At 37.7% G+C, this 13579-nt stretch overlaps 1 protein-coding gene across 2 annotated transcripts in view; it reads left to right on the forward strand.

The window, feature by feature from the left end:
• The window catches only part of Smap1 (small ArfGAP 1), a 128163-nt gene that overhangs the window by 22063 nt on the left and 92521 nt on the right, over positions 1–13579 (forward strand). For both annotated transcript variants that reach the window (XM_013033622.1, XM_013033624.1), the window contains exon 2: positions 12746–12879. In XM_013033622.1, the coding sequence (XP_012889076.1) occupies positions 12746–12879 (134 nt within the window). The remainder of the gene's footprint in view (positions 1–12745; positions 12880–13579) is intronic.

A 13579-nucleotide genomic window follows, 5' to 3' on the forward strand; every position in this document is an offset into this window, starting at 1 on the left:
CAGTTGTTGTTGCAATCCGAGTTCAGTTGGGGTGGTTGCGGGCTGGGTTGGGCGGCCCCCGCCGGGTCGTTGCGATCGCGATCTGGTGGGTGGTCTGCCAACAGGTCCCTTTGTCATGCTGCTGGTGCAGGGCGGCTTTGGCGGGATGGAGCCTCTCCGCTCCGGTGGAGAATGAGGGGTGGGGGTGGGATCCTGGTGGAGAATCCCGGCTGGTAGGTTTCTCTGTTCCTGGCAATCCGCTGTTCTGCGAACTGGTACCTGGTATCTGCGAGCGGCCCCCCTGTGTCTCTGGGGCTCCGGCAGCCCCTTTTTCAATTTTTTTTTAAATTTTAATTTCTGGTTCTGGTATTTGAACTAAGGGTCTGATACTTGGCTTACTTGACTGATAATCTATTCCTTGACCTCTTTTTTTCTTTAATTTCTCCTTCCCCTTTCTCTTTTCCTCCCCTCCCCCAACCCCCCTTTTTATTTTTTTGTTTTTGCTGGTTTTGACGCTTAAACTCAGGGCTTGATACCTTTAGCATTTTTATTCTATTTTTTTGCTCTACCTCTTGAGCCACAGCTCCATTTCCTGAGCTTTGCTGGCTAATTGGAGTTTTCACAGCTGGAGTTGGCTTTTTTGAACTGTGATCCTAAGATCTCAGCCTTCTGAGTAGCTAGGATTACAGGCATAGCCACTGGTTCATTTTTTAAGTAAAAAAAAATTATTTGCTAGTTAGCAAAGAGGTATACAACAGTAGACTTATACTGTCTTTTAGGACTTACACTGTCTTTAAGGAAACAGTGCCTTCAGGGTACCTGTATGGAAAGTGTATAAGCATGGAGTCCTATAGAAGTATAGGGAAAGTTAAAAAAAAAATCACTGAGCTGGAGACTAGGGAAAGTAAAGGGTAATTTTTAGTAAAGGGTAATTTTTAATGAATAGAATTGAAGGAGAAAGGGGCAAAGTTATTCCATGTAGGGAAAACCTGGTAAACAGGTTTGTGCATATGTTTAGTGGACATGCTTTGCATTCCTAGAGGCAGTTATTGAGCCCAGGCTGAAATTTAGGAGAAAGGTATGCAAGGGAGTGATTACTTTTTGGAAGTCATTTGCATACAAATATTTCCTAAAGCTATGTGACAAGACACTGTGCTTGTTTGCTGAGTGGGCTGCTGTTGAAGATTTGAAGGAAGGCAACACAGTTAAGTAGAATTATCAAAGGCACTAAGACTCTGAGAGATCTTGAGAAAACCAGAACCATGAAGTTTTAAGACAAGACTTTAGTCAGGAAAATTAAATGTAATAGGTGGTAAAAGGGACCAGAAGGGAATGTATTTCTATATTTAATCTGTTTTTCAAAGCTGTAATGCAATCAAGGGAAAGTCTAGTGTGAAGTTGAACTCAGATTGTATCAGAGCCTGTTTTCTCTCAGCTGTGTAATACACTTTGATTTTAAAAAGCGAATCTATAGTATGTTGGCACCATTTCTCAAGTTCTTCTTGTAGTAGGAAGACCCCTACTCAGGCAGGCAAGCCCACCTAGTCGTCCGGAGTGACAGAGCCCACTGCAACAAAGTTGTTAATAAAGAAGCAACTTTATTGAGACGGTTCCTACACTGACCGGCCAGGGCCTCAGCACAGGCTCGGGAGCTGATACTGCGACTCCGAGCAGCCCACATACTAGGTTTTTAAAGGCAAAATTCACAAGGTCGAGCCTGGTCACGCACAGGTGACCAATGGGATAGTAACTGTAACACACACAAAGGATTGTATGGTCATACCAGACCACACACAGGTAACCAATAGGTAAAGTCACCAGTTGGAGCCAGATTACAACCTATCTGTTATGAATGGAATCATAAATATTTGATTTTTAGTTGACTTCATATATTAGTGTAATTCTTGAGTGGGTCATTTATGTATTAATAATTTTCCCTTTTAATAAGTAGATTTTTATAATAAATGTATAAATGTATATGTGTACCATAGTTGGTTTAACCATTCACTTGTTTAAGGTTTTAGCTGCATGTTAAAAATAAAGCAGCTGTTAACATTTATGTACAGATTTTTGTGTGGATATAAGCTTTCATTTCTCTGATAAGTACTCAAATCAGCTTTTTTCTTCATTGTTTTTTCTTTTTTCTTTTTTTTGGGTCCGGTCGTGGGGCCTGAACTCTGGGCCTGGGCGCTGTCCCTCAGCTCTTCAGCTCAAGGCTAGCACTCTACCACTTGAGCCACAGCGCCACTTCCAGCTTTTTTCTTATGTGGTGCTGAGGAATTGAACCCAGGGCCTCGAGCATGCAAGGCAAGTGCTCTACCACTAAGCCACCTTCCCAGCCCTCTTCATTGTTTTCTTAGTACCACAATTTGCAGTTTGAATTCAGAGCCTCTCAGATTCTCAGACTCTCTTTTGCTTGTGCTGGCCTGGACTGTGAATTCTCATATTTACACTCCCTGTACAGCTGGAATAATTGGCATGTACCACTGTGTGCAGCTTTTTACTGGTTGAGCTGGGGAACTTTCAAACATTTTGCCCAGACTAGTTTCTTTTTATTTTATTGTCATAGTGATGAACAGGGGGTTTGCAGTTACACAAGTTAGGTGATAAATATATTTCTTGTCAAACTTGTTACTCCTTCCCTCATTTTTTTCCTACTTTCCCGCCCTCCCCCAGCCCTCCAGTGAGGGAAGGGGTTCCCAAGTTGTACAGATCATTTCCAACATATTATCTTGTGTATGTTGCTGTTGCATTGGTTTCCCCCTTGTCCTTTGTCTCACCATTCTGTTGTTCCTCTTCCCTTCCCTAATTCAATAAACATATATATATATAATTATTATATATATAATATATATATAATTATATGTATATATATAATACCAGGGTACCAAAATCAAATACAGTGACAACAGAGGATATACCATAGGGGGAAGAATCTACAAAAGAAATGAAAAAAAAATCACAGTGCTTTAAGAGCAAAAACAACAAAGAAAAACCTCTTCTGTCCATGTGTTGGAGTTGATTTCGCTTAGCATCATCTTATAGGGTCATATGTATATAGCTATTGAGCTGTTCTGCTCATCTGTTAAGATTACCATAGATGTATACTAATTCTTGCTAATAAGGGAAACCATGGGACCTATGTTTCTTTGGGTCTGGCTTACTTCACTTAGTATGATTTGTTTACAAATGGGGTAGAGCCATTCTTTCTGATGGGAACATAGAATTCCATTGTGTGTGTATATATACACACAAGCAAAATAACACATATACTACATTTTCTTGATCCATTCATCTACTGAGGGTCATCTGGGTTGTTCCATATCTTAGCTATGGTGAATGATACTGTGATAATAGTATAGTCTTGTTTGTGATCGTTTGGGTAAATACCCAGAAGTGGGATTGCTGGGTCATAGAGGAGCTCTATGTGGAGTCTTTTGAGGAATCTCCATACTTCGTTCCAGAGTGGTTGAACAAGTTTACACTCTCACCAAGAGTATAAAGGAATAATACTACAATAAGGGGAACTACGGTTGAGAAATTGCAAATTAAGTAATTGATGTCTGAATTAAGTATGCACACAATGAAGGATGAGGCCCAGTCTTTGCCATATCAAAGATACATTCTTGAGTGGGGAGGAAAGGGCTACCTTCCTAGTACTGTTCTGTGAGAAGGAATGGGAATGTCTTGTGGGGTACTCAACACTGGTTTTCGGGTTGTCCATGACCTGTGTCCATCTGTGGTCAGCAGGATGAAGATTTCTGCTCCTTGTCAGTTTGCACAGGTGAGTAGAAGCTGCTCTCACTCTGTCTCTGGCACCTTTGTCCTAAGCTCTGTTTGCTGCTATGGCGACAGCTGCTGCCACTGCCACTACTGTGGTCATCGGCTCAAATCTGTTTCCTTAAACAGGATGCCTGAATTTTCCCTCTCTGGCCAAACTCTCTGTACTATGTTGGTTCACTTGGTGTAACTGTAGCCTTGGATTTTTCACTGGAACACTAAAACTGGTTTCTTCTTGTGAACTCAGCCTGTCATCTTCTTTCCAATCTCTCCCAGGCTGGTTTCTTTCTTTCTTTCTTTTTTTTTCTTTTTGTAGGTTTTGGGGCTTGAATTCTGGGCCTGGACACTGTCCCTGAGCTCTTCAACTAATGGTGAGCACTCTGTCACTTGAGCCACAGCACCAGTTGTGGGTTTCTGGTGGTTAATTGGAGATAAGAGTCTCATGGGCTTTTTTGCCCAGGCTGGCTTTGAACTGCCATCCTCAGATCTCAGCCTCCTGAGTAGGTAGGATTACAGGCCTGAGCCACTGGCATCTGGCGCCAGGCTGGTTTCTTAACTGCCACCATCTTGATCTCAGCTTCTGTATAGCTAGGATTACAAGTCTGGGCCACTTTTGCCCTATTTGTTTTCTTGTTTTCTATTTAATTGACTTTTAATCTTTATTTCTTCTTTTTTTCTCTCAAAGTTACTCATTATGGTCACTAGTTCCAGGTTTGTTTTATGTTACTTTCAGTACTTTTACAATAAATGTGCCTGCTGGTTTGAATTGTTTTTAATGAGAATCTGTCATCATTGTAATTGTTCCTTTGTGCATAATGACCTTACAAGATTGTGCTCATCTTCCTACAGAGCCTATTTTGCTTTCATGTCATTCATCGTTTTTAGTTTATATTAATTATACCAAGGGTTTTACCATGTTACTTTGCTTGTGTGTATTTATATTTTAATAAAAATAATTTACATTATTGTTCTTTTCAATTAATTAATTATTCTTCAGATATTTCTTTTTTTGGAGAGGATGATATTGGCTTAAACTCTAGGGCCTTGTTCTCTCTTCCTCAGCTTGCTTGCTTAGCTTGTGGTCTACCACTTGAGCCATACTCCAGCCATGCTTTTTTTCTTTTTGGAGATGAAGTCTTTTATCCAGGCTGCTTTAAACTGTAGCTTTGGTTATAAATATAAGCCACTGATGCCTGGCTTGTCCACTGTATTTCTTATCTGAAGCATTATAAGACCAAGCAGTTTGGTTTGTTCCTTGTATCCACTAATTGAGCACATTCATACCTTTCCTTAACATGTCAGTCTTTTTTTTTTTTAATTTTTTTTTAACATGTCAGTCTTTCCTATGACTTTTTGAATTTCTGCAAGTCATTGAATGGTATTAATGCTCTTGCCTACCAGTGGTGTATGGATATAGTTGTGATCATTTTCCATTGCTTGGTTTTTCTGTAGATTTTTTCTTTTAATGCAAAATATTGTGAATTTTGGTACTGGCCCTGGGGCTTGAACTCAGAGCCTGGGTACTGTCCCTGAGCTTTTTTGCTCAAGTCTAGCACTCTATCACTTGAGCCACTGCTCCACTTCCATTTGAGTGTATGTGTGTGTGCGTGTGTGCGTGTGCATGTGTGCACACGCTTAATTGGAGATAAGAGTTTCATGGACCTTCTTGCCTTGGCTGGCTTCAAACTGTGATCCTCAGTTCTAAGCTTCCTGAGTAGCTTAGATTACAGATGTGAGCCACCATTTCCTGGCTAGTTTTAGATTTTTTTTTATATGTTTAAAATTCTTTTTTTATTTTTATTTTTTTATTGTGAAAATAATTACATGGGCAAGATAATGAGTACATTTCTTATCAAGCATTGTAGCCTCCTCCTTTGTTTCCCCTTCCCATCCCTTTCCATCCTCCCCCCCCTCCTGCTTCCCCACCCAATCCTCCTCCTCCCCTCCCCCCACCCCACCAAAGTTGTAAAGTTCGTTTTGGACATTGATAGTTTTTTTCCCCCCCTTGGCAGCAATTAAATTTAGTAGCAGTCTGACTTGGATCTTACTTGTGTGCTTTATTAGATGAAACTAGCAGTATTTTTTGCCATTTTTGGTTAAAAAAATAGTCAATTTTTGCCATTATTGGTTTAAAAAAATTCTTCTCAGTACTACATGCAAAGATCCATGAATGATGAGAGTCTCTAGATTGGATGATGAGACATTTCTCCTTATTTTCAGCATTAAGTTTTTCCCTCTATTTTCAGGCATATAATGGTTTCCTCACCTTCTCAGGAAACAGAGACTGGGGAGACAATGGGGGTCCTGGTTTGAGACCAGCCCAGGCAAAATGTTACTGAGACCCTCATTTCAGCCATTAAGTTGGAGTTAGTAGAATGAACTTGTGATCTCAGCTATGAGCTTTCTCATAGATAGAAGGATTCCAAGGTAAAAATGTGATACTTTACCTTAAAAGGAAAAAAAAAAAGGAAGCTAAAAGAGGCTAATATTGTGTGCCTAGCAAGTAGCCAGCATGCAGGTGAGATGTGCTGAGTTCAAACAAGTCATTCCCCCACTCCCAGCAAAGGCTTTTTTTCTCTATTTATTTTGGGTAATTTTCCTCTGTTATCTGTTGTTTCCTCATACTTCCACACTAATCAGTATTCAATTGAATTTCAAGGGTGATCGTTTGTGGATGTCTCTGCATTTCTCTCTTGTATTACCCTCATTATGCTACCATATGAAATTTATCTGCCATGTTTTCTGTTGTCTTCTAGATCCATCTCATCATACTAGGGAGATCTCTTGCTGTTCCTGGGTTTTTGTCTTTGTGCCATGGCCTGAATTCTTTCCTAGGTAGTCATTGAGCTGAGTTCATTATGTAGTAGGCTCTAACCTCCTTCATTTATCATCTTGATTTTTGGTATCTTCAGAAATGTTGTTATATATGTACATTGTTTGGTATTTAACTTGATTTACTCAGTTGGGTTATTTGGGCTAGAAATAGAACTCAGTATAATATTTTAGAAAGGACATGAAAACAAAAACAGGATTGCGGTTTGAAGCCAGCTCAGGTAGCAGAGTCCTTGAGATTTTTATCTCATTAACCTGCAAAAAGTCAGGTGTGGAGCTGTGGCTCAAGTTATGGAGCAAGACGAGCGAAAAAGCAAAAAAATTCAGGGATGCCAGGTGCCATGCCTATAATCCAAGCTACTCAGGAGTCTGACAACTGAGGAACACAGTTTGAAGCCAGCCAGGGCAGGAAAGTGCATGAGGCTCTTATCTCCAATTAAGCACACATACACCATTGTCACTGACTTGTAGAAATTCAAAAAGTTATAGGGAAGACTGACATGATAAGCAAAGGCATGATTGTGCTCAACTGGTAGATACAAGGAACATATAAAAAGTGGAAATAAAATTTTTAATATTAAGCTAATTTCTAGGTGAAGATAGTTACTATGTTTAAGTTATTATTTCTCAAGAGCTTACCATGTGCTAGATATGGTGTTTTATGTTTATTATATAACTTAATACTTTCTATGTGCTAATACTTTCTATGTGTGTTCTATTTACAACAATGTTTTATAGATAAGGAAAACAAAGTTTAGGTAGTTTAAACTCACAGAACAATGTGATTCTGCCTATCCCCTCCCCTCCCCCCCCCGCCCCCAGGTCCAGTTGTGGGCCTGAACACTGTCCCTCAGCAATTCAGCTCAAGGCTAGTGCTCTACCACTTGAGCCACAGCACCACTTCCGGCTTTTTTTTCTGCTTATGTGGTGCTGAGGAATCGAACCCAGGGTCTCATGCATGCAAAGCAAGCGCTCTACCACTGAGCCACTTTCCCAGCCCTCTGCCTATTCTTAAACTTCTTTTGTCTCAGATTGAGAAAAAAAACAGCATGGTGAGTCAGCACATAACCCCATGAATATGTGTATATGATTTGAGTGACATTTACTATCATAATATTACATATCTGTAGTGATGACAAGTAATGGACTGTTCATTAGCTGTGATTTTAAAAACCTAATTCTTAAAAACGATTCATTATTCACTTCTGACTGAATAGCAGTAATCCAATTCATTATTCACTTCTGACTGAATAGCAGTAATCCACTTTTGTCTTTCTTAGTGTTCTTTCATTCTTGTGCCTGAGTTGTTGTACATATTTGCATTCAGTAAGGTAAAATGCCTTTTCTCCAAGTAGATTTTTAAAAAAATTAAAAAACCAGTAGACCCTTACTTGTAATGAAGATAATTTATTGATAATGTGTGTATGTGTGTGTGTGTGTGTCTGTTTGTGTCTGTGTCTGTGTGTTTGTTGGTCTTGGGCTTGAACTCAGGGCCTGATGGCTATCTTTGAGCTTTTTGTGCTGAAAGTTAGTGTTCTACCACTTGAGCCACAGCTCTACTTCTGGCTTTTTGTAGTTAAATGGAGACAAGAATCTTATGAGCTTTCCTGTCCAAGCTGGCTATGAACTGTAATCCTCACATCTTAGCCTTCTGAATATAGGATTGTAGGCCTGAGCCACCAGGAGTCCAGCTGATAATACTCCCTCGTGCCCTCCTTCCTTTCCTCCCTTCCTTCTTTTGTCATGGGGGCTTAAAGTTTAGACGTGGGCACTGTCTGAGGCTGGCTAGGCTGGCTTTAAATCATGATCCTCAGATCTCAACCTAAGTAGCTAGGATAACAAGCATGAGCCCAGATTGCTAATGCATTTTTGAACTTATCTTTCCTCATGATTTTATGGAACCAAATATGACTCTATATTCAACTTGCTTAGAGATACTTTTGTTTGGTTGCTCAGTGATCTGATAAAAATACTTGAATCTGTTTCAAATAGAGGCTAAAATGAGTTCATAGCTTTTGTTAAATTGTATTAGTAGTTTTGCTCTTCTCTGCATCTGAAATAGTTTCATAATTAAAAGTTATGTAACCTTGTTGGTGTTTAATACTTTTAAACAAATACGAAAAGATTTTAAACTTTGTACCACCAGATGGCGTTCACTGTTAATCTCAAATTGAGAATCTCACTGTTCTCTGAATTATTTTGTTTGGATTGTATTTAACTCAGCAGTCTACTCAATAACAATAATAATTTTTATTGGGATTCATATTTGTGGCATTTTATCATAATCATAATTTTATCTTACAAACATGGAACTTTTAAGCTTAATTTAAGTTTAGCAAAATAAACTTCATTTCTTGTCTGAATGTGTCCAGTTACAGTGATCTTGGAATTTTCAAGAATTACTGATGACACAATGATTTATTACTTTGGTAACAAATGCTGATGAACTTTTATAATATTAAATAAGGATTTTAACTTGAGATGGGTGGGGTTGAAGTAGATTAGGGACAATGATGAATTAGTGACACTGATCAGGAAGCATTGACTCATTAACATGTTGAAACCCTTTGTATAATAGTGTAAAGATACTAAAACTAAAATAATGAAATAAATCATTTTATATTGTTTTATATTTAATCAAATAAAGACTATGTTGTTTCAGGGTTGTGTGCATTGTGAGGTGTGTGTGTGTGTGTGTGTGTGTGTGTGTGTGTGTGTGTGTGTGTGTGTTCTAGGGCTTTGAACTCAGGATGCTTTCCCTGAGCTATTTTTCTAAAGGATAGTGCTTTACTACTTTTTGGTGGTTAATTGGAGATAGGAGTCTCATGGACTTTCTTGCTCAGGCTAACTTGAAACTGTGATCTTCAGATCTCAGCCTTTTGAGTAGGTAGGATTATAGGTGTGAGCCACTGGTGCTGGGCTTGTTTTAGTATTATATTGAAAAATTATATATGTGTGGTATATACACACACACACACATACATACAGAGAGAAAGATTGAGAGAGAGTTTAAAACGCATGGTAGGCAGAATTGTGTTTAAAGTCAGCTCTGAAATTTATTGACTGTATTTTGCCTGTTCTTGTTGCCTTGATCAAATAAAACATTTATTAAAAAATTAGAATAGCTTGAACATAGAAATGAAACCTGATAATAAAAATGTATTAGTGTAATGCAATTTTGGTAGTTATTTTTTATACTATATATTTAAGTTATAAAATATAATTTGATATATTCATAAGGAGATGATTTCTGTAGTCACTCAGGTGTTTCTATATCTTCCCTATTAAGAACAATGCTGTGGTAAACATGGGAGTACATCTATATTTATAAGTTGTTTTCATTTCTTTTTGGTTGTTGGATCATATGGTAGCTCTTTTTAAGTTTTGAAAATTCTTCTTACTGTGTTTCACAAAGAATGTACTAGCTTACATTCCTACAAATTTATTACCTCTTGTTCAGTTTGAGGGATTGAGTTACTGAAGTTTTAACTTGGCATTTTATTTTCCAGATGGTGTCTCTTTGTTTTTCCCCTGGGCCAACCTTGAATCTTGATTTTTCAACCTGTGCCTCAAGTAGTTAGCAGTACAGGAAAGAACTACTACCCCAGGCCTATTCGTTGAATTATATTCTTCCTGACTTTTTGCCAGGGATGTTCTTGAACCAGGATCCTTCCCATCTCTGCCTTCTGGGGTAGCTAATATTACAAGCAGTCTTCACCATGTTACCAGTTGTATTTTTCATAATAACTTCTTACCAAGTGTGCATAATATCACATTATGGGTTTGTACATTTGTGTGCCTGTGGATGAGCACGTTTGTGCACACACACACTATTTAGACATAGCAAGAGTTATATTTCACTAGTGAATTTTTCACTTTCTAGAGTTTGCACACATAATACAGGCATTTGTATCTGTATTAACTACTTGGTATTATACAAATTCTAGGTACTGCTTATATTCATCAAAACATCAAACAAGCAAAACAACTTTTGAATAGAAGAAACTTAGTAATAAGCACCTCTCTCTCTCTCTCTCTCTCTATATATATATATATATATACGTATATATATATTATTTTTCTACACACAAAGGTGGAGCCTTTTTTCTTAAGGGCCATTAGGATATTGCTACAAAATAATACAGGCAGACAGGCCATTGGCAGCTGACAAGACTTATTAAATATCTGCCCAAATATGCACCAAATGATTTTGATGGCCATATTTGGCCAATGGTCTGGATGTTCCCTAATTTTTCTTCAAGATGGTAGAAATACTGTCCATTTTACCTAGGATGTTTCCTATGCCTGATCCATTCTTTACTTAGTATTACTATACCTGTCTTTTAGTAATCATCTTCAATACCATTGACTCTAGAAAGCCTGTACTAACCAACCACTGGGAACATTCATCTTGTCAGGTTCTATGTTCCTATACCAGTTACACTTACCTTATAGCTATGATCTAATTTAACAAGTCTTGAAGCTCATTGTAGGCATAATCTGTTATATCTTCTTTGTTTAATACTTGATCAAAATAGATAATTTATATACAATTTGGTTATTTAAATTGACTCTAGAATTTATTTTGATGAATTATATTTTATTATTTTTGGGTTTTAGAATTTTGGCTGTGAAATTAGTAACTCTGGTACATTCCTGCAGCCACATGTAATTGTAATTTACATTGAGTTAGGTAGACTATAGGTTTAGCTGTTGTTAAGGAAAAAATTTTTGTTCCCAATATACTGGGGGACTTAAATAGGTCAAGTTGCTTTTTTTTCATATCACTAGGGAGATGTACTGTCCAGTGTGGGTATCAGGTTGTCTTCTTCAGCGATTTGTTTCTTTATTGTCTTCTAGCTAATGAAAATAGGGAAGAGGCCCAGGGAACGTAGATCTAATTTGGGTAATAGCAAAACACATCATTTTTTTTTTTTTTTTTTTTTTTTTTGCCGGTCATGGGGCCTGAACTCTGGGCCTGGGTGCTGTCCCTGAGCTCTTCAGCTCAAGGCTAGCACTCTACCACTGGAGCCACAGTGCCACTTCCGGCTTTTTCTGCTTATGTGGTGCTGAGGAATCGAACCCAGGGCCTCATGTATGCGAGGCAAGCACTCTACCACTGAGCCACCTTCCCAGCCCAAACACATCATTTTTACTGTTATTTTTGAGGCCATAGTTTTTGCTTCAAAGGAGACTGAGAAATAACAGGTTTCTCTGTCTGGGCAGCCATGTTTCTACCTAATTCTCAGAAGTCTTTATTCCTAAAAGGAAGGATGACAAAATTGACTAAAAACTAATATATACATATATATATATATATATGTATGTATAAACAAATATAAACAGATCAGAACTTTGAGAATCAAAGAAGCTGTGTTTTGGACTTAAGTCATGAGATTTAGAGGCTTTTTATTATACAGCCAGTTTTCTTACTACAGATGATATTGAATACTATAGCAGGTCTAGATTTGTAATTCCCCCTGATTTTCACTGCCAAGTAGCTAGGATTACAACTGTAAGTCACAGTACCTGGCTTAAATAATACCTTTTTTCTTGGTTGTTATTTTAAAGGTGATATACAGAAGGGTTACATTTTCATAACTCAGGTGATGAGTACATTTCTTTCTGGACATAGTCACTCCTTTCTTTGCTTTCTCCCAGTTTTTCCCTTACATCCCACCCACAAGTTGTATAGTTCATTTTCAACATAGTGTCTAGTGAGTACCACTGCTACATTTGTTTCCAAGTGTAAGTCACTGCACTTGGCTTAAGTCATATTTTATATATTTAATAAACAACTTTCAGTTTTAGCCCCATGACTGACAAAAAGACAGAAACAGCTTTCTTTTTACTCTTGGCATATACTACTGTTGGTTCAGTTATGCTGAGTAAAAAACATTTATATGGAAAAGTTTCTAGGAATGTGAAATTAATAAAATGTTTAAGGTTATTGGAAAGTTCATTGATAGCCTTTCATTATAGTTAAGATATATCATTTTTCCAAGTTCTTTCTGGTATCATTTAAAAAGCTGAGCATGTGACTTCTTTTAAACTTACATTGTAATTGTATAAAAAAACAGAATGCTTCTTAAATTCTGCCATGTTTACTTTTTATTTTTAATACATTTTCCCATTGTTTCTTTTCCTTAATTAGGTCCCAGATGGGCTTCCTGGAATATTGGTGTATTTATTTGCATCAGATGTGCTGGAATTCATAGAAATCTTGGGGTTCATATATCCAGAGTCAAGTCAGTCAACCTAGACCAATGGACACCGGAACAGATACAGGTAAACATTACCCTGAGAAGAAATTATTAAATTGTTTTCAAATGACTTAAAAATATTTAAACCCCTCTCTAGTATAAACATTGAAAACAACTATACTAAACATATGCCAGGTAAAAAATTTGAATGTTACTTCACTTGTTAATTCACAGATATTTCTTTGTGTGTCTATAATGAAGTCAGTTTTAAGTCCCTTTTTTTAGCCTAACGTACTTACGACCTCTAAAGGTTTTTTTTTTTTTTTTTTTAATTTTTATTTTTTGTCGGTAGTGGGGCCTGAACTCTTGGCCTGAGCACTGTCCCTCAGCTCTTCAGCTCAAGGCTAGCGTTCTACCAGTTAAGCCACAGCACCATTTCTGGCTTTTTTTGTTTATGTGGTGCTGAGGAATTAAACCCAGGGCCTCATGCATGCAAGGCAAGCCCTGAGCCACCTTCCCAGGTCTTTTTTTTATTCTTGTGTTCAAATGTACCTCCATAGTTTATTTTCCTATTGGTGGAGAGAAAGAAAAAATAAAAATCACTACTTGCCTAAAATTGACTTGAAGGATTTTTTTTTTTATAGGAGTGTTCTGACATTAAGACAGAGTCTAAAGAAGCTGGTAGATTATACAGTGAACAAAAGTTTTTAGGATTCAGCCTTGTCTATGCGTTTGCAACTTAGATCCTCATAATCTGTAAGATTGGCTGCACATTTAAAACAATC

Source organism: Dipodomys ordii, unplaced genomic scaffold (genome assembly GCF_000151885.1).
Source record: "Dipodomys ordii isolate 6190 unplaced genomic scaffold, Dord_2.0 Scaffold172, whole genome shotgun sequence".
NCBI lineage: Eukaryota > Metazoa > Chordata > Mammalia > Rodentia > Heteromyidae > Dipodomys > Dipodomys ordii.